Consider the following 17,937-nt stretch of genomic DNA (forward strand, 5'->3'; position numbering starts at 1 on the left):
TGAGGGCTCCACTTCCCTCCTTTTTCCTTGTAACGAATCTCATGGCTGTTCCATTAAAATGTTACCATGCATGCTGACTGCCAGATGTTCAGATTGGGAGGCAGCCTCACAAATGTTCTGATTGGGAGTAAGTGGAATGCGTTCAGAAACTCCCACAGTCTGTGGACATCCCATTCCTGCCAAAGTATTTCTCAAAATGGAGCGTCTGTTGGAAAAAAATTAACAAACCCAAAGCTTGTTCCAAAAGGCATGTTGCAGAACAGCCTGGGTCAAGGACTCACATGACGTCTCCCCCCCCCGCCCCAAACTTTTATTAATTAACATGGATTAAGTGACCGGATCAAGATATTCATAATATTGCTCAGCCTTCTTTCTTTGTTGGACAGCCTAGTTTTGTAACAGGTTTTATAACTCACCAACCCTATCTCGTGTTTGCAAGTAACAAAAAGGCTAGATTTGATAGACGAACAGCTTGCGGTGGTTTTGCATAGCAGATGAAGTATGTATGTTTCAGGCATTGCAGCAGACAGCTTTTGTATATGAACACGTGAAGCATGAATCGTATAAAGAATGTTATTAGTATTTAGGCTTTAGGGTACCCCCAAGAACTCCTCAAGTATGTTGAGTTGCATCCTAATGTACAGGCAACTCCCTGTTTGCATGGGAGTTGCGTTCTGGGGCACCATGCACAATGGTGGACTGTGCATAAGCCCGCCCCACCTCTTTTTCTGGCCACTTCCAGGTCGACCATGATGCGTGCATGCACAGTCATGCATAAATTGGATGCACATAAATCAGTTATTGCCTGTACATGGTTGAGACCTGTGACATTTTTTGTAGAAATTGGCCTCAACACAAAACTTCAGAAGGACTTACCCATGTACCCATTATAAGGTACATGGTGAAGCCAAACACTAATCGTTGTGGGAATGTGTCCTAAGGTTCCTAACATACCAAACCTCAAGTATTGTATTATTTTTAGGAAGGATTTCCTAATCTGACACTGTTGTTGGCTGAAAGGCCTATTCACTCACTTCATGAGACTGAAACCTATGTCATCTCGTATGGAAAAGTTTCTGGACACTTAAGCAAGCATTATTTTTAATGTGCCTTTCTCAAATCAGATGTCATCAAAGTCCCCTTCCCCATTTCACTATCTTCAGTTTAATCATATGGTTTATGGCAGAACCAATGCCATTTTATGTGAAACAGCAACATATACAACAGGTAATTTTCAGCATGATTTTAAGAGGTCTTTCTCCAAATTGCATGCTGACTTCATTCAAAAGGGCCAAATTAACGGGGCCACTGCCTTTCATTTCTCTGCTCAAGTCACATATGAAACAAGCAGGTAGTGTTGGGTCTTGGACAGTAAAAGTACCATGCAAGAGCCGTCCCATCCTGTTTTACCGTAACTCAACCCACCACTCCAGGCTCTTTTCTCTGTTCTTGTCTCACTGTCAAAGTGAGAACCAACCATCAGCAGGGAGGTGAAAAACAGGAGTGGGGGGGTGCCCACCTCCTGTATACTCTTTTTACAGATCAGATTGTTAGTGCCGATTCATGTGAATACATCACTGTTGCCAAAAACGAAATGTCTTGATGTCTAAAACTATGCAAACGTATTGGCCTGATTATTCATACGTAATACTAAGTCACAGTTTAGTGTTGCAAGCACAAGCCTTGGGCTCATGCACGCCCCCAGATGCCTATTCTTGCTTGTGAAGCCTGGAATGAGCACTGGGGGCTAAAGTAAGGGGATGGGCTGTCTGCTTCAACACTTGTTCTTGGCTTTAAAAATTATGGAACGATAATTTAAACCAGACCACAATGTTCAAGCCAAGAACTACGGCCAAGGTAATTTATGGTTTAGGAAACTGAAACAAGCCACGACCATTAACCACTGTTTGAAACTATTTTGTTTTCCTGAACCATGGCTAACGCTAACCAGTTTGTGGTTGGGGAACAGAGCTTAACCATGAGTCCCTGTTTGGATGGTGTGCATGCTAAACTAAACCTTGACCTAGTATAAGACAGCAGCAAAGGGGATTGTGGAGCAAAGTGTCTGTGACATCCTCTCTAGGAGTCCACATGCTGTTGCTAAACTAAAGCTTGGCTTACTGTGTCACACAAACCAAGCTAGTGTTGTTTCTTGTGCAGGGGGTACTAATCTATGATTTGGCGTAATGTGTGAATGCATCCAAGGATACATTACTCTGTCAAGTTGACATGTACTCTATTAGAGAGGTTTTTGACCTTTTTGAGTCCATGGCTCCCTTAACCAACTACATTCTTTCTGCAGCACCCCTGTTATGTCACCCCTTGCCTGCAGAGCTGGCAGCCTCTCACGCTTTTTCAAACACCCTTCCTTATGGAGTGTTCCCTCAGCCTCCTCTCCTCCTCCTCTCCTTGGGAATCCTCTGGGCAGCTACCAAAGAGAGGTGCCTCCCAGAGGCACTCTTTGCCTGCAGAGATTATAGCCAGGTGTGCAGAGCTTATAGCCAAGTCTTGGGGAGGCAGAGATGCAAGAGGACATTAGAGGAGGAAGGGAAGGAAAGAGGGACAGAGGCCAATGTTGCCCGTAGTACCTATCATTCAAGGCACCTCAGGGTGACATGACAAATTAAATGGTCCATGCACAAGAATGAAGAGATATTAAGGACTGACAAGTCAGTGGGGAGGAGAAAAGGTCAGGCAGCTATGGAAGTGTGAACTATATGTAGTGGTAAAGGTACCCCTGACCGTTAGGTCCAGTCACTGACGACTCTGGGGTTGACCGCTCATCTCGCTCTATAGGCTGAAGGTGCCGGCATTTGTCTGTCTGCAGACAGCTTCCGGGTCATGTGGCCAGCATGACTAAGCCGCTTCTGACGAACCAGAGCAGTGCACTGAAACGCCATTTACCTTCCCACTGGAGCAGTGCCTATTGATCTACTTGCACTTGATGTGCTTTTGAACTGCTAGGTGGGCAGAAGCTGGGACCGAGCAACGGGAGCTCGTGGGGATTCAAACTGCTGACCTTCTGATCGGCAAGCCCTAGGCTCTGTGGTTTAGACCACAGTGCCACCCACGTCCCTCATATGTAGGGGTAGGGCCTATCAATAGAGGGATGCAGCTCACCTCCGGTTTTAGGGTAAAATTAGCGCATACACAAAATGAACTATTATATTGTTCTATTTTTACCACTGTGGTGTGTGCCATTATTATTTTCAGGGTGTTTGGTCATATTTGGCTAGATGAGACAAGCCAATGCTTAGCGAGTATTTTGATGACAAAGCAAGCCCCAAGCAGAGATGTGCAGCACAGTCCTATGCACATTTACTCAGAAGTCGAGTCCCACTGACTTTTCTAGGATTTGCTTCCCAGCAAATGTGCATAAGATTGCAGTGTTCAGGTGCTCAGAACCTTACGAGCCATTGTCAGATATGGTCAGCGCATTGGAAGTGCAATTCTGGATGGAAGAATTCTTCTGAATAGAAGAATTAGAGCTACTGTTGCTACAGTTTTACGTATCTCACTTCGCACCCCTCTAATTTCCCATGAGCAGCAATTGGGCTACAGTCACACCCTGCATTTAAAATTCTATACCACTTTATAAACAGTCATGGCTCTCCCCTCCCCAAGAATTCTAGAACCTGTAGTTTATTAAGGAAGCTAAGAGTTGTTAAGAGACCCCCAATCCCCTCACAGGGCTACAATTTCCAGAGTTCCCTCAGAGGAGGGGTTGATTGTTAAATTACTCCAGGATTTGTAGCTCTGAGAATCTTGCGGACTGTGGCTTGTTAAGGGTGCTGGAGACTGTAGCTCTGCCAGGGGGTAAATCTGAGTTTCCAGGCGTGTTTGGGGGACGCAATGGGCTTTAAATGCATGGTGTGTTCACAGTCACAATGATGCATTCTGCATAGTTCCTGCCCTGCATCTATATATGTAAAAACATCATGAGATAAACCAGAGTGCTTGTGCTCTAGCATGCACTAGCCAAGCAGGAAACTAAGCTGTTCCAAGTGCTTAGGCGAAACAATAGAGTTTGTGGCAGGATATAATGGGAGTTCACACGGTTCTGAGTATGACAATAATTAGGATCTGGATGCTGTGCAAGTTTGATGCCAGCCCTGGTTTTGCATACCGCTGCAGTTCTAAACTTACCTGCAACTACCGGACTTAAATGTAGGGAACTGCAGCAAAAAGCAAGGGCCGTAGGATACAATCCTGCATACATTTACAAAGGCAAAACCCAGGAAATCAATTCCACTCAGCACACGCGTGCATGGAGGTGGGACACGGCTGTGCGCTTCTTTACTGCCTCTCGGCGCAGCCCGATCCTAAGAATGCACAACCCAAAAACCCCAATCCCGCTCCCACCGGTTTAAATGCACTTTCTCCCCAGCAGTTGCATACAGAACTGGCGTGCGGTTGCATGCCACAGTTGCCTTTGTAGGGAGCTTGCCCTAACGGGGTGCATCGAGCCCCCCACAACCTGCGCCCAGGCCTTCCAAGCAACCCACCCTCCCCCCGCTTCCCCAGACCGCCTGCACAACCCCCCCCCGCAGTGTACCCTACCTGTGCTGCAGCCCCACTAGCCCCAGCGTGATCACATGGGGCACGTCCAGCTCCGTGGGCCACAGGCCGGAGGCGATGCACCCGAACACGCCGCACTCCTCCCGAATCCCCAGCTCCTCGAATTCCATGGTGCCCGAGCGAACACGTGTTGTTGTCAGCGCAGCTGCTTCTGTTATTGCCGCTGCTGCCTCCTGCCGCCGCCGCCTGGGTTTGAGGGGGGGGGGCGGAGGAGGAGGAGGAGGAGAAGGAGTTCCTCTCCGCGCCCACCCCTTGCGCCCGCCTCATTTACATGCATACATTACGAAGGGGCGAAATTCCCCGCCTCGGGGCTGCTCCGCGCGCCCGCGGGGTGGAGTTGCTTCCCCCACCTCAGAAGAGCAAGAGAGGTCGCCTTCGGGGCGGAGGGGGGGGGGCTACTTTGTATCTGCCTTTGGACACAAGTTAGCTCCCGCTCGCTCTTTCTCTTTCTCCACAAGTTAACTTTGTTTCCCTCTCTCTTTCTCTTTGCGCGCGCGCTTCTGAGGGCGAGTTTTGTCCAGTGGCTCTGAGACTGTAAATGGGTGGCTGAAGTGCTAAGGAGACCGCGAAGGGCGGAGGGAGCTGGGCTTTGCGCGCGGCGGAAGGGGTTATTTCCCCCCCTTATGGAAACGGGGTGTGAGGGAATAAGGGGTGGGGAGGAGACTTCGGTTTTTGCGCGGCTGAGCAGGGGAAGGGGGCGTCGGCGGGCGCTCGCCTCAGATTGGAGAAACGCCACCAAAGGGTTGTGAGCGGGGTGTGTGTGTGTGTGTGTTAAAACACATCCCTCCCTGCGTGGGTGGAGGAAAGCGGGCTGGAAGGCAGGATGTGGCCCCGGCGGAGAGTTTTAGGTGGCCCAACCCCTTCCCTTCCCAATGAGGTGGGAGCATTGGCGGGTTTCTGCAACCGCGCCCCGCCCCCCTTGGCCGCCCCCTTCCGCTGTCCTCCCCCCCCCCACCTTCGTACGCAGCCCCAAAAGTGCCTCCGGACTCCGAACGCGCTTCTTTTTCGGGTCGCTTCCCTCGCGCGCTGCTAACTTGGTTTTGTTCTCTCCTAGGCGTCTCTCCAGGCGGTCTCTGCGATGCCTCCCATACGCTCAGGTGAGTCGCTTCGCCCGCGCTGCCGGAGGGAAAGAGCTGGCGGCGGCTCGCCAGGGACCTGCCCGCGTATCCCACCTCCCCATGTGGATTGTAGGGAAATCGTGTCTTCGGTGTCCCCCCCCCCCCGGGCTTTGTTTCAAAAGTTTCTTGCGGGATGAAACTGGTACACAGCCTTAACGTGCGTTACACCTATAGGCAGATTTCTTTTTTCACGGAGGACATTTTCTCCTGGGATTCTTCTGCGGGCACTGTACAAATCTGCTGCTTGAGAAAGGGGAGTTTCAAAAGTTTTATGTTGCTTAGTCAGATTTCACTTCAGTTGTGCTTGTCTTTTTGTCAAAAGCTCTACTGACGACTAAGGTGAATAATGCAGTGCTCCCGCCTCCCCAGTTCCTTTGTATAAGAAGCAGCACTTGCAACTGTGTTGATTTCACATGCCTCAGATTGTTTTCACAGTCTGTGTGTGCTGGACAAGCAGTTGAAATTTGCTATAAAACAAGGAGTGCATGCAGTTATTTTGATGCATGCGATCCTCTGCTGCATGCTTTCTGTGCAGGAGGTGCAGGTTTAAATGCCCTTGGGCATTTTCATAGATATTACTGGAATTTGAGTGTCTCAACGTTGCAGTGTGGAGCGCTCATGCCCTGAGTTCCAGCCAGCCAAGTTTTAATGGACTACATAAGGATCCACACGTGAAGAATGGAGTTTCTATTGTACAATATATACCGTATAAGACACACCATACCACAAGACGCACCTAGTTTTTGGAGGAGGAAAACAAGAAAAAATATATTCTGAATCTTAGAAGCCAGAACAGCAAGAGGGATCGCTGCACAGTGAAAGCAGAAATCCCTCTTGCTGTTCTGGCTTTTGTGATAGCTGCGCAGCCTGCATTCACTCCATAAGACGCACACACATTTCCCCTTACTTTTTAGGAGGGAAAAAGTGAGTCTTATAGAGCTAAAAATACGGTAATTTGGTTTAAGGCAGGCTTCCTCAGCCTCGGCCCACCAGATGCTTTGAGACTACAATTTCCATCATCCCTGACCACTGGTCCTGCTAGCTAGGGATCATGGAGGGCCGAGGTTGAGGAAGCCTGGTTTAAGGGATTTATACCGCATCCTTCTGAAGGTTCCCAGTGTGGATGAAAAGTTAAAATCTGAGTAAAGCTAATGTTAAATTAATAGTAAAAAAAGCAGGCATCAGGAATAGAAACAAACAGTAAGAATAAAAGGAATGTACAAATGATTTTTTTAAAAAATATTTAAAACCTGGTAATATAAAAGGCCCCTGGTGCTGAAATGACATCAGAGTAGGCCCCCCAGGGAGAGCATTTCATAATGAGGGTTTTATCAGCAAGTAGGCCCTTTCCTCTGCAGCCATCCTCTGTATGTCAGACGGCAGGAAAATCTAAAGGGCCTACTCAATATCTAACTTTATTTCCAGAAGCGAGTCTGGAAATAAACTGGGAACCAGTGTAGTTTGCAAACCACATGTACAATGTGGCTGTAACACTCAATAGCGGCTAACACCCTTGCAGCCATATTTTGAACTAATTGCAGTTTCTGGACCATCTTCAGAATTACATCTGCTGTTCAGTCGTATGGTTATAAGCAAGTTCTGCCCAAGGTCTTGCTCCAGGGAAGTTTTCATAGTCTCTAATATTTGTCTCTTTTATCGTTTTGAATACTGTGTATCCGAAAATGTGAATGCAGCTAGCCTTGCAGTTAAAGTTGCATGCATATTAGTTGAGCTGGGATCCTTGCCATCCGATTTGCATCTGCTTTTGTGGAGGGACTGAGGTTTACCTCACAGTAAGATCCACTGAATAAAGTGCAAATTACTTCTGGGGGGGAAAACATACAATAGGGTTCCAAGATGAAGGGTAGTAAGTTGCTAGGTTTCCTAATTGTATTGCAAAGCTGCTTTCAGAACCTAACAATTTATATTGTATTTTTCTATCCCCTCCAGAACTTAAACTTGGCAAAAAAATAAATGAGGGGAAAACAAAAGAAGTCTATGAATTGCCAAGTCTCCCGGGGTGTGTTCTGCTTCAATCGAAAGACCAGATAACGGCCGGAAATGCAGCTAGAAGGGATCTCATGGAAGGGAAGGCCGCAATCTCAAATACAACAACAAGCTGTGTGTTTCAGTTGCTCCAGGAGGCTGGTAGGTGGTGGGAATTATGGAGCTGCATTGGGGGAAACCACTTACTGGCAAAACAGTGTATAGCAATAAAACCATAATCAGTCACTATGAGGCTACATCGCTTTGCAACTTATGAATACACTGTCCACCTGGTAATAGGGAATCTAGTATGTGTTAAGTACTATTTTGACCACATGGGATGCATTCTCAAGATTGCAACACCAACGTTTCTAGGGGAAATCGCCCATGTAAAAATGATAAAGCTACTCATTCCTTACACATAGGTTACATGGAATGCCTGGGTCCTCCAGTTCCACTGATGACATTTAAAGGCCTTGCTCAGGCAGTAGGCTTTAGCATGTATTTGCCCCTTATTTGTGACCAAATGAATTTTAAGCAGTTTAAAGCATTCCGCATTGTCTGTTCAAAACAGATGCAACCCTAAATGTATTCATACTACATTTTGAGTGTTCAAACTACTTCACATACATTAAGTCTTACAAACGCCATAGAAGGTATCCTGGTATTATCCAAATATTGCTAATGGGGAGATAGCAGAGGCTGAGGGGGAAGTATTTTAAAGCTACCTAGTGAGTTTGTGGGACGCGGGTGGCGCTGTGGGTAAAACCTCAGTGCCTAGGACTTGCCGATCGTATGGTTGGTGGTTTGAATCCCACGACGGGGTGAGCTCCCATCGTTCGGTCCCAGCTCCTGCCCACCTAGCAGTTCGAAAGCACTCTTAAGTGCAAGTAGATAAATAGGGACCGCTTTATAGCGGGAAGGTAAATGGCGTTTCTGTGTGCTGCGCTGGTGCTGGCTCGCCAGCTGCAGCTTCGTCACGCTGGCCACGTGACCCGGAAATGTCTTCAGATGGCGCCGGCTCACGGCATCTAGAGCGAGATGAGCACGCAACCCTAGAGTCGGACACGACTGGCCCGTACGGGCAGGGGAGGGGTACCTTTACCTTTTAGTGAGTTTGTGGCTTGAGGTGAGAGTTGAACCAGGGACTCCCCAGTTACTACACTTCAGGTGAGACCAAATGCCAGTGCAGTTGAATATCCACTAGCACAGTGAGGCTTCTCCCACCACCTGGTGTATCCCCCCCATATCTGAAGGGTTGATGGAGGCTCTGGGGCAGATTTTAGGAGTGAGAAAAGAAAATGAAGATCCCATTGCACAGGCAAATTTCTGTGGCACATGTGAGTGTTATGAGTCTCCTTATGCCTTATCTGAGTGTGTGTGGATTATTCCGAAGAATTTGGGCCATGATTGCAGTCGTGGCCAGTAGCCTTGTATTACAACCTTTGTACATTAAAGTCTGTGGGACAAAGAATAGCCCTTGCAAACTATAGGTTATTCAAAAGCTTTTCGAACTTCAGGCCAGTGTGCTGTGAGGAAATGGCTGTATTGAGCAAGCTCTTCGGTTTAAAAATTAACTCGATTAGAGCCCTTTCTCCTGCTTCAAAGTGAACCCCCCCCCCCCGAACCATCGAAACTTTGCTGGTTTAAACATTGCCTACCTTTTTGGAGGCAAGAAGGTCTGTATCTCTTCCAGATTAGTGCTGCAGATTCCCAAGCTGAACTAAATGCTGCGCTCCCAGAATATGTGATGGTGTTCCTTTTGGGAAGAGATTGCTGTGTAAACTACGTCATTTAACCTTTCCCCCCACTCTTCCTCAAAGAGCATAAAAACCTAATAAGAGTTGGGTGAGCCAGGCCAATGGTCCATCTAGTCTTGCATTCTGTTCTCACGATGGCCAACAAGATGCCTGTGGGAAACTCACAAGCAGGACATGAGATTTCTCCCCTCCCCCAGTTTCCACCAACTGATACAGTGGTACCTCGGGTTAAGTACTTAATTTGTTCCAGAGGTCTGTTCTTAACCTGAGGTACCACTTTAGCTAATGGGGCCTCCTGCTGCTGCCACGCCACTGAAGCACGATTTCTGTTTTCATCCTGAAGCAAAGTTCTTAACCTGAGGTACTATTTCTGGGTTAGCGGAGTCTGTAACCTGAAGTGTATGTAACCTGAGGTACCACTGTACTGGCTCTAAAGCTTTATTTACTATACTACCTGCTCCTTCTCAAAGATTCATAATATTCTCCTGCTACCTGGTCCTTGACAGCAACTAACAGGTTTGAGTTCAGAGAGCCATAGTGGTTGCCAAACATCTTGTATTAACTTGCATGGAATGCTGAGACTGAAATCCTATGCATGTGGAAGTAAAGCTCATGGACACAATGGGATGGGCTTCTAAGTTGCTGTATAAAACCTCCTTGGCTTCGAACCATCCGGAACTGTACTCCAGACATTACAAAGATTAAAGAGGGAAAGTAAATTTTCTTTTCCCACTCCCAAGTTGTGTCTCTCCCAGCTGCTATTTGCTTCTTATATCTATAGTATTTGTCTCCTAACATTGCTTATTTCTGTATGCTTCGCCCATCAATTTTGTGCAGGTCGAAATTGCTGTGCCAAACTCTTGAAATGTCTTTTCTGTGTTATAGGCGTATAGATTTTGTTTCCCCCCACCACCACTCTTGGATTTAGAAGCGTGTTTCAGTCATAGGACTAATGTGCTGTTTAATTCCTTTTTCAGGAATTAAAACTGCTTTTGTGAGGAAACACAGTGACACGGCATTCATCGCTGCTCACTGTGAAATGATTCCAATTGAATGGGTTTGCAGAAGAATTGCTACAGGTTCTTTCCTGAAGAGAAACCCTGGCGTCGAGGAAGGCTACCGCTTTAACCCACCTAAGATTGAGATGTTTTATAAGGTGGGTAATGTAGATATGGCTTGGCTGTAATGGTGGTCATGGGATACCAGACATCAGCTGATTCTAATAGACTTTTGGGAATGACTGAAGTCATTCTATTTCAGTAATATGTTAAAACCATGACATGGTAAAATTGGTGGTCCGTGCAGGACCAGATTTAGGTTTGATGAGGCCCTAAGCTACTGAAGGCAATGGGGCCCTTTATATATCCAGCTGCCCTTTGTCCACAACAAATTGTCACTGTTTTTTGTGTTGAATATATGCTATATGGTAATTTATGGACCTAATAGGTATTTAAAGCCATTTGCACATGTTGCCATGCAACCACTCCATGCAGGATGTAGGAACCCCATATATAGAAATGAGCAAACCAGTGATATTTTAGGGAGCTGTCTAGCAGGCGGGGGCCATTACTTACACCATAGGAGCCTACACAACTCAAAACACTGTTGCTGTATGTAGGATTTATTTTATTTGTTTTTTATCTTAGATTTTGGAAATGTACATCCAGTTTTTTTTCCTTTAATTTTTTTGGGGGCCCCAAGAGAGCGGGGCCCTAAGCTATAGCTTGTTTAACTTATATGTAAATCTGGCACTGCGTGGACCTCAGGGATCCGCATAGTCCACCCAGGGGGTCTGTGGCACATACCTGTTGACTGGGACATCCTGGATTTTGGGGGGGAGGAGGGGTGCTCATGTGACCCTCATGGAATATGCATGGTCTGGTTTTGCATGGTGCCACCATTCACATAACAAAAACTAACACAGAGATAACAACTTTTTCAAAAGTAGTGGGTCCATGGCTTGGCTTTTGAAAAACAGGGTGGATACAGTACTTAGCTAACTGGGAACCACTGTGGTAAAACTAAACTTCCCATTATAAATCTCCCACAGAAACATACCGTACTTCTTTTGAGAGGAAGAGCAAGATAATGAATAAATATGAATGATGGATGTGTCTGTACTGCTGTCAGAGTCAGAATGATTATTTTGATTGATGGTGGCTTTTAATTGTTAGGTATTGACAGATTAAGGATTTGTTCAAAATAAACTTGTTGATGCATCAAGTGAAAACGATGTACTTGAGTCAATAACATGTTCCAGAAATTTCCAGTTCTTTCCCCCCAAAATGATGGGGTGTGCTTTTTGAACTGGGTGCCTGTTGGAAATGTGAAGCTGTTCTAAATAAAATGCACTGTTTGTTTACCAGGATGATGCAGCCAATGATCCACAGTGGTCTGAAGAGCAACTCATTGAAGTTAAGTTCAAGTTTGCAGGCCTTGAAATTGGACAGACTGAAGTTGACATTATGGCCCAGTCTACTCGAGCCATTTTTGAAATACTTGAAAAAGCATGGCAGCCCCTGAACTGTACTTTAGTGGACATGAAGGTATAATGAAGTGATCTTTTAAAAGTGTGTGTCAATTTGAAAGCAACAATAAATTAGCTAACTTCAACTTTTCCCCACTTTCCTTTGGGATATTATTAGGTTGAGTTTGGTGTGAATGTAGCTACAAAAGAGATTGTTCTTGCTGATGTCATTGATAATGATTCTTGGCGATTGTGGCCATCTGGAGACAGAAAACAGCAGAAAGACAAGCAGGTAATTCTATGCTTATGGTTTGTTTGTTTGTTTGTTTTTTGTTACTTTTACTATTAAGCCAGTATTCTGAGCTGTCTTTTGCTCTTTCCCTACTGCTGCAGAAACTCTGTGCTTGCAGCTTCATAGCCTGGATTGCCCTAAGTACAGTGGTACCTTGCTTCCCAAACTTAATCTGTTCCGGAAGCCTGTTCTAAAACCAAGGCACACTTTCCCATAGAAAGTAATGCAAAATGGATTAATCCATTCCAGACTTTCAAAAACAACCCTTTAAACAGCAATTTAACATGAATTTTGCTATCTAACGAGACCATTGATCCATAAAATGAAAGCAATAAACAATGTACTGCAGTCACACAATCAATCAATCAGTAGCTGAACTGGGTTCCACGCAGTCACAAAAACAAAAGAGCAGCAAAAACTAAAAATAAATAGCAAAAAGAGACAGACCTCAGCATAACACTCAAAACGGAAGCATGGCACTCAAATCGGAAGCGTAACACTGTTACGGAGCACATTCAGCTTCCAAAAAGAGTTCTCAAAGGAACACTTACTTCCGGGTTTGCAGTGTTTGGGTTCCAAGTTGTTTGAGTACCAAGGCGTTTGAGAACCAAGGTACCACTGTATAGTGAAGGGAACTACTTATGCTTTGACCTGTATGGCACATTATAAAGAGAGTGCTATGTTCTCAGCATGGGTCCAAAATGTACATAGCCTCCTCCGTGGGGGAGAGCTGTGCCACTGAAACTGCACTAGACACCTGTCTTCCAAAAGTATTTAAAGGGAGAAAGGAGAGTGACGGCACCATGAAGCTCTGTTCTCACAATGATTGAAAATCCTCTGCTTGGTGTCGTAACAGCAAACTGGCTTTTTGTGTTTTGGCACCGTCTTTTAAAACAGTTATTCTTGCTCTGTCGAGAAACGTCCTTATTATCTTGGGCACGTGTTACAAGCTGAATAGGATGCTAACCCCAGCCCCAGCTTTTAAATCCACGGAGGTTTTGAATTTCAACTCTTCTTACCTTCGTACCCAGTGACCCAACTTTGGGTACAAGATCTGTGGGGGGTGCAGCATTGGCTGTTGATTGTGGGAGTATAGCTTAAAATAATCATAATGTCATGAATTCCACACAATCAAATATAATTTTCGTAATTGGTTATTTAAAAAATCCAAATGACCCTCACGTAACTAATAAAATACTGGTATTATCAATCCCATGTGAGTAACTGATTTTTTATAGTGAAATAAATGTGAAAATAATTTTTAAATGTACGGAATTCATTTGGTGTTAATTCAAATTTACCAATGATAAATAAAACACATTAGTGCGAATATGTGAAACTGGTTTATTAGCACCTCAATTGAATTAAGACTCGGCTTGCCTTCATAGTCAGATGCTGTAACCAGTGGAATGTATTTTCTTTCCTGTTTCTTTTAGTCTTACCGCGATCTCAAAGAAGTGACTCCTGAAGCACTGCAGATGGTGAAGAGAAACTTTGAATGGGTAGCTGAAAGAGTGGAGGTATTGGCACTAGCCTGCGTGAGACAGATAATTCTCTTTGCCTCTCATGCAAGCACTTAAAACTGTCCTTTGACTTTCCTTTCTGCTAGCTTTTGTTGAAACCACAGAGCCAAGGCAGAGTGGTTGTGCTAATGGGATCCACTTCAGATCTTGCACACTGCGAAAAAATAAAAAAGGCTTGTGGGAACTTTGGCGTTCCTTGTGAATTACGAGTGACCTCTGCTCACAAAGGACCAGATGAGACACTTAGGATCAAAGCTGAATATGAAGGTAAAACTGATTTTGTTTAAACCTAGAGTGATAGTCATTGTTACTTAGCCTAGACCCATTGAAATCAATTGACAATAACTAACACGGGAGGTTAGGTCTATTCCTGTAACAAAACAGTTTTCCTGGGAAAAGGGTGAAGGAAGGCATGCATAGTGTTTGATGCTAGGTATTTTTGTGTCAATTATTAGGTGATGGAATTCCTACAGTGTTTGTAGCAGTAGCTGGAAGAAGCAATGGGCTGGGACCTGTGATGTCTGGAAACACAGCATATCCTGTTGTAAACTGTCCTCCACTCTCGGCCGACTGGGGTGCTCAGGATATATGGTCATCTCTCAGGCTGCCCAGTGGTAAGTGCCTGCCCTTGAAACAAATTGCTGTTTGCAAAGAGGCAGTACATTTTTCAAGGTCAAAGCATGCCGTTGCCCGTAATTTGATCAAAACTGCTCACTCCAGACACATTTGTCACTTAATCGGGGCTTACTTCAAAGTTAATGTGCATTTTCTAGGGTGGCTCCCTATTTTTCGAATGCTCTCTCCAGGGAGGATCGCCTGACGCCTTCATTACGTATCTTTAGGCACCAGGCAAAAACTACCTCCTTCTCCCAGGCCTGTGGCTAATTAAGCAATCTGTGGCCTTTTAATGGGCCTAATAAAAGGTATTGCCCAACTGTAGATTTTAGAGTTTTAGCCATTGTTGTGTATATTCTGCTCAGTCTTTTCCAATCATGTTGATAAGGCATATCTACTTAATTCTGTGTAGTTTACGAATTGTGTTGAATGGTGGTTGGAGTGGAAAGGGGGGGAAAGCAGGACAGCAAGAGAGAGAGCTTTTTGAAGAGTCTCCCAGTGCATTTCCTGAAAACATACCTAGTCTGAGCAGTTAAGCATATTTCTGGCACATTTTTAAAATATCTAGAGCTATCAGGGCTCCAAATATCCTTGACAAACAGAAAAGCGGGACTTTCAGAGTTTTCAGATCTTCGTTAGACTAGATGCACTGTACAACTCAAAACTTAAGTTAAAATTATACATAATGGCTCTTCAGAACAGTTTTAGAATTGGACCAGGACAAGTTTGAATAGTGTTGTACTGCCCTCTAGTGGTTGGAAATCTCTTCCTCCCAAACCCACTTTTCTGAGGTTTGGTTATAACTGAAAAATTCAGGGTTTGGCTTTATTATGGTAACTGCATTTGCCTGCAGTCATATACAGATGGACAAAACAAAGGCTATAATTTCCCTTTTTATTTTTAAACAGGTCTTGGCTGTTCCACAATTCTTTCACCCGAAGGTGCTGCCCAGTTTGCTGCTCAGATATTTGGGTTGAATAACCACTTTGTGTGGGCCAAGTTGCGCTCAAGTATGCTGAATACATGGATCTCGCTCAAGCAGGCTGACAAAAAGATGAGAGAATGCAATTTATAAACCGCTTCTTCGTTCTGTGTTCTGTCAGCTATCAGAATATGGCATACCATTTCTAACTCGAGAACACACTCACCAGTTCTATCATAAACAGATGAGCCTGCAGGTTCCAAGCACATACGGTTAATCTTTGGCTTTCTGAAAGCTGTAGAACTTCACAAACGCTACCAGTATTATGGAGTAGTTTTTACTGATCCATCTCAATAGCTTATTAAACAGAGCTAGTTACCTGTATTGATTTGTAATCCTGAACAGAATGTTAATTCTCAAAGTTTCTATTGAACAGCTAGCAATAACAGCAACTGTCTTAACCTAGATTCTAATTAAGAACCTGTTCAACAATGTGACAGAGGAAAGAAAGGCTAGCCATTATTTCAAGATAGTATTGTGAAATCTGTATTCGGAGGGAAAGTGTTTACCAAATAGGAATAAAAGAAGCTTTCACTAGTGTGGTATTTTTTCTCTTACAGTACAGTCATACCTCAGGTTAAAGACGCTTCAGGTTAAATCTTTTCAGGTTGCGTTCTGCAGCGATCCGGAAGTAACGAAACGGGTTACTCCGCATTTACGTGCATGCGCAGAAGTGGCAAATCCTGCATGTGCAGACGCAGGTTGCGTTCTGCTCAGGTTGCGAATGGGGCTCCGGAACGGATCCCATTCGCATCCAGAGGTACCACTGTAGTGTAAATCAAGTAGGAAAGCAGTTGTCAGCTGTTTAGTATCTCACACCTCTCTCAAATCTCTCTTGAATCTGCCTGCTGCTAGAGGGTTATGAATATACTGTCCACCGAGCAATGACTTCCTTGGAAAAGAGTGCTTAGAAGAACAAGGGTAGCAAATGTTGAACCCAGCAGATGTTTTCAATAAGAGCTCCCACGAGCCTCTGCCACCCTGGCTACTTATCAGGGATGGCAGTTGTAGTTCACAACATCTGGAATGCACCAGTTTGGCTATGCTTAGCTTAGAAAATATACGCTTATGTATGTTGGGCTTCTGAGGGAAAGAGATAGGCCTTTGGTCACACAAGGAGATGTTCAGATGCGCCTTTGCTGTCCTATTGACTGTAGGGACCAAGACTTGGCAAACAAGCTAACAAAACCCAGAAGCCAACTGAAAGCCTGAAGGGTGAGGAAGATTGCTTGCAGCTTATACTGTGAACCCCCTTATGTTCCACACCTCTGAACCATCTTTGTCCTCGTGCACAAGCTGAGAGGTACTTGGGAGATGGGGAGGCCATAGGTAAGGAAGACTGAGCTGACAACACCTGAGGTGGCTGTGATGCAGCCTGCAACAGCTCAGGGAAGTAGAACCCAGTAGGGCCTCCCTTGATTTGAAGCAGAACAATGGGAGCAAGCTGCAGAGACTATTGGTGCAGGAGCAGGAGGAGGAATTTACTTGGGCGAAAGGGCAGGAACAGCAGAGAAGCTACTAAATTCACCGGAAGTCTGAAGAGTCAAAATGATGCATTATGTCAGGTCTCATGGTAGCATCCTCTTCCCTGTAACAAAACCTAAGGCATTTCCTGTCCCCAGGTGGGTGATGGAGGGACTTTGAAGTCACTGGAGTCCACGGGAACAGTGCAGACATAATAGGCCCACCTGGAGGGAGGGTTCACTGCTGACTCTGGTTTGGTCCGCTCAAATGTCAGGGCTGCCTTGTTTTTAATCTGCTCAGCCTCAACAGAAGAATCATATATCCAGGGCCCTTAAACTTTAAAACATGCTTTTAAAGGCTTGGGTGGCATGCATTGTAGCAGCTGGCAAGGTGGCATGAGAAGGGTCACGTTGCTTACCTAGCTCCACTTAAACTTGTTCCCATCATTAGTTTTGAATTAAAGTATAAGCCACCAAGTTGCTCTCTGAAGACCGGGAGCAAAAAACATCACGGCTGACAGCAAGTTCCATGTCACCTACTACTGAATAGCATGTTGGCACCTAGAAATATTTGATGGTAACTCATTCAGTAGCAAAGGACTCCATTAAGAGCAACATTATAGGATGACAAGTTCAATGCACTCTAAAATGGAGCATACACTCCTGCTCCATCATAAAGGACTTTACTCATTAGGATTGGTGGAAGGATAAAATAATCTCATTCTATTTAACAAGGATACAAAATAAGTGCACGAGATATGAACTAGAAAAAATCTGATCCAGGTACCTGTCTCAAGTAGAGGCGTAACATTATCATGACTCAGCTTGCTGGAATAAGCCCTAATTATCTTTTGATCTCTGCCTGCAACAGTAGGTATGATGCCAAATGGGGTTGTTTCAAGAACTGCAATTGTTCTTAGAACCTGCTCACTGCAGATTATCCAAAAAAGTTGACGCCAATCTATTCCATTGCACTTTCAGAGACATGCATTTCCTGAGATTACTGTACTCCCAAGAGATCATTCCATCAACATCAAGTGTGTCCTCTGAATGGCACTCAAATAGTTCCAAGACTCCCAGATTGCAGCAAAGCTATGTATGGATGTGGCCTTAATATTTCAGGATAGTTTATTTTTTCATCAAATATATGTCT

At 44.9% G+C, this 17,937-nt stretch overlaps 2 protein-coding genes across 2 annotated transcripts in view; one reads left to right on the forward strand and one right to left on the reverse strand.

The window, feature by feature from the left end:
• Nucleotides 1-5,360, reverse strand: part of PPAT (phosphoribosyl pyrophosphate amidotransferase) — a 46,674-nt gene extending 41,314 nt beyond the window's left edge. The window contains exon 1 of the mRNA XM_079989758.1: nt 4,561-5,360. Coding sequence (XP_079845884.1) covers nt 4,561-4,688 — 128 coding nt within the window. The 5' untranslated portion in view covers nt 4,689-5,360. The remainder of the gene's footprint in view (nt 1-4,560) is intronic.
• A 165-nt stretch (nt 5,361-5,525) lies between these two features.
• On the forward strand, nt 5,526-15,858 carry LOC307223606 (multifunctional protein ADE2). Its single transcript, XM_079989811.1, has 9 exons — nt 5,526-5,675; nt 7,647-7,844; nt 10,420-10,598; nt 11,809-11,988; nt 12,088-12,201; nt 13,638-13,721; nt 13,811-13,991; nt 14,180-14,338; nt 15,248-15,858. Exons 1-9 carry the CDS (start codon nt 5,657-5,659, stop codon nt 15,412-15,414), a joined length of 1,281 nt encoding a protein of 426 aa, XP_079845937.1. The 5' UTR covers nt 5,526-5,656; the 3' UTR covers nt 15,415-15,858.
• Nucleotides 15,859-17,937: the final 2,079 nt, after the last annotated feature.

This window comes from Podarcis cretensis (assembly GCF_951804945.1).
Source record: "Podarcis cretensis genome assembly, chromosome: 9".
NCBI classification, from domain to species: domain Eukaryota; kingdom Metazoa; phylum Chordata; class Lepidosauria; order Squamata; family Lacertidae; genus Podarcis; species Podarcis cretensis.